The following is a 2,380-nucleotide window of genomic DNA, read 5'->3' as shown; positions in this document are numbered from 1 at the left end:
TTTAGGTTGAACTATGTTTATCTATATGTGTATGATCGACATCTGTAGTTTCTCACGTTGCATGAATAGCACGATTTTGAGGGGTCCGATTTGAGATATCCGATTTGTGGACACGGGCACATGGCCATATGAGGGCTCACCGGTCACTGTCTACGAACGCGTCCGTGGACGTTTAGGAGGCTGGTTTTGCTTTATCCGGCTGTTCCGGCTGTAGAAGCTCTAATGGATGATTTTGTATAGACTTTGCTTCATTTCAATGAGAAATGGAACATGGCGTGATGCCTTCATTCTAAAAAAAATACCAGCAAGAATCCCGCTGCTGTAAGAGAAGAACAACATGTTTCCTACAGTTTCATCCTGTAGTTCTGTACACTGACTATCCGGCATCGTTTGAGACTTCGCGTCGTTTCATTCCCCAGTATCCATTAGCCTGCACACCCTGCCTTCTCGCAGCCCGACTAGAACGCCCGGAGCTCTTGGGCCAGCTCCTCCTCCCTCCCGAACACCACCGTCCTGTGGTCGCGCCCGCCCACGACACGGAGCTCCGCGTGCGGGAGCTTCGACTTCAGGTGGCGGCTGCTGCACTCGACCGGGACCACCTGGTCTGCGTCGCCGTGAACCACCCTCACCGGCACCCCCGCCGCCGCCAGCGCCTCCAGGTTCCGGTCCTGCGCCCTCGCCCCGCCGCAGATCACGTTGTGCATCGTGTGCCACGCCGAGTGGTGCGTGTGCCTCGTCAGGTCCCTCACCACGATGTCCACGCCGCTGATGAAGTACATGCATGAGCAAAATGGCAGAGATCCAGGCAAATGTGTCCCTGTTCATGCCTGAGCTCTGGATTAATCTGAGTTAATCGTGATTGATTTGATTTGATCGCTTACCTCGTGCGCGTGAGGATCTTGATGAGCCACTCCCAGAACCGGTGGTTCTTGCAGACGACGAAGCAGATGGTCCTCCCGATGTGCTCGTACCAAGACATCACCGCCGAGCCGAACAGCAACGGCGGCCAGAGCTTCTTCTCGGCGAGCCTGCGCAGGGCCACCTGGCTCGCCCTCTCCTCGCACGGCAGGAAGTACAGCTGCGACCAACACGACGCGACCGATCCATTAAGCAGAAAGCACATCTCAGAATGATGCAGAGCTCTGATCGAGTGCGCGGCGTACGTACCGGGGCGACGAGCGTGACCGATTTGACCCGCGCCGGGTGCTTGGCGGCCAGGGCGATGGCGATGGTGCAGCCCATCGAGTGGCTGACGAGGTGGAAGGAGCCCAGGTGGAGCGGATCGACGAGGCTCCGCTCGATGGCCTCGACGTGGTCCCGCAACGTGTACGCGCAGTTCGCCGGCTTGGGGCTGTCGCCGAAGCCGAGGAGATCCACGGCGATCAGCCTGCGGTGGTTCGCGGCGGCGGGTTCGGGGAACACGGTCTGCGCCCAGAAGGAGGAGGAGGACGTGAAGCCGTGGATGAAGATGGCGTCGTCTCCGCGATCACTCTCGCTCCGCGTCTCCTCTGCACCTGTGAAGTCGCCGGCGTTAATGTCGTCGTCACGCACGGCACGGCAGGTCATGGCGGCGACATTCGTGCGCGCACACAGACGGGTAACTAAAAACGGAAAAAATCTGTCAAGGACAAGAACGATAAAGCACACGGACACGGACCTTTGTTGGGCGCCGTCGGCTCCTGCAGGACGAAGTGCAGCCGGTCGCCGCCGTTGCTCCACCACTTCCCGCACTTCCCGCATCCGCAGTCGGACCACCGCGGGCTCCGGGCCTTCGCCGGCGACGCGTCCTCCTTCCTCCTCGTCCCCCCGCCGACCGGCCCGAGGAGCCGCAGCAGCGCGTCCCGGCACGCGCTCCTCCGGACGTACAATGTGTCGGACACCCCGTCGGCCTCCTCCTCCCCCGTCGCCGCCGCCTTGCCGCGGTTCCGGTGGCAGTAGCAGCCGAGCGGGCTCTCCTCCAGGAAGCCGTCGAGGACGCCGTAGACGAGGCAGAGGAGCACGTCGACGACGTCGAGGGCCGCGAACACGGCGGCCGCGAGCGCCGCCATCGCCGCCCCCGGCCATTTCGCGGGGCACGGCATGAGATCTGCGAGCGCGGCCATCGTGAGCCCGTGATCGACCGCAGGGTGGTAGGTGGCGCGAAGGGCTCAAGAGCATCTCCAACAGCCGCGCTACCGCGCCGCAAATTTGGCCATTTTAGCGCGCGCAACCCGGCGGTGGCTCCAGCGGGCGCGCAATAACCACGCGCGCGGTATAAGGAGTTGGGCGCGTGGTCGGATTTGCTATCTCGCGCGGTGTTTTGAGGCGCCCGCGGCACACTCGAGCGCTCGCGCCGCACTCACTCCTCTCCGCCTCCTACGCCCCGCGCGCGCCGGTGCCG

General features: G+C 62.4%; 1 protein-coding gene across 2 annotated transcripts; it reads right to left on the bottom strand.

The window, feature by feature from the left end:
• Positions 1–257: 257 nt before the first annotated feature.
• LOC109741294 (probable lysophospholipase BODYGUARD 4) lies at positions 258–2,165 on the bottom strand. 2 transcript variants are annotated; one of them, XM_040401526.3, is made up of 4 exons: positions 1,658–2,165; positions 1,168–1,514; positions 882–1,078; positions 258–817 (listed from the first exon to the last, which is right to left on the bottom strand). In XM_040401526.3, exons 1-4 carry the CDS (start codon positions 2,100–2,102, stop codon positions 409–411), a joined length of 1,398 nt encoding a protein of 465 aa, XP_040257460.1. In that variant the 5' UTR covers positions 2,103–2,165; the 3' UTR covers positions 258–408. The 2 variants fall into 2 exon arrangements, with proteins under 2 accessions (XP_040257460.1, XP_020155959.1); XM_020300370.4 differs by having other exon boundaries at positions 258–765; positions 1,658–2,160.
• Positions 2,166–2,380: the final 215 nt, after the last annotated feature.

This window comes from Aegilops tauschii, chromosome 2 (genome assembly GCF_002575655.3).
Source record: "Aegilops tauschii subsp. strangulata cultivar AL8/78 chromosome 2, Aet v6.0, whole genome shotgun sequence".
Lineage (NCBI taxonomy): Eukaryota > Viridiplantae > Streptophyta > Magnoliopsida > Poales > Poaceae > Aegilops > Aegilops tauschii.
Note: the sequence above shows the minus strand (reverse complement) of the source record. Positions and strands in the feature narration are given on the sequence as shown.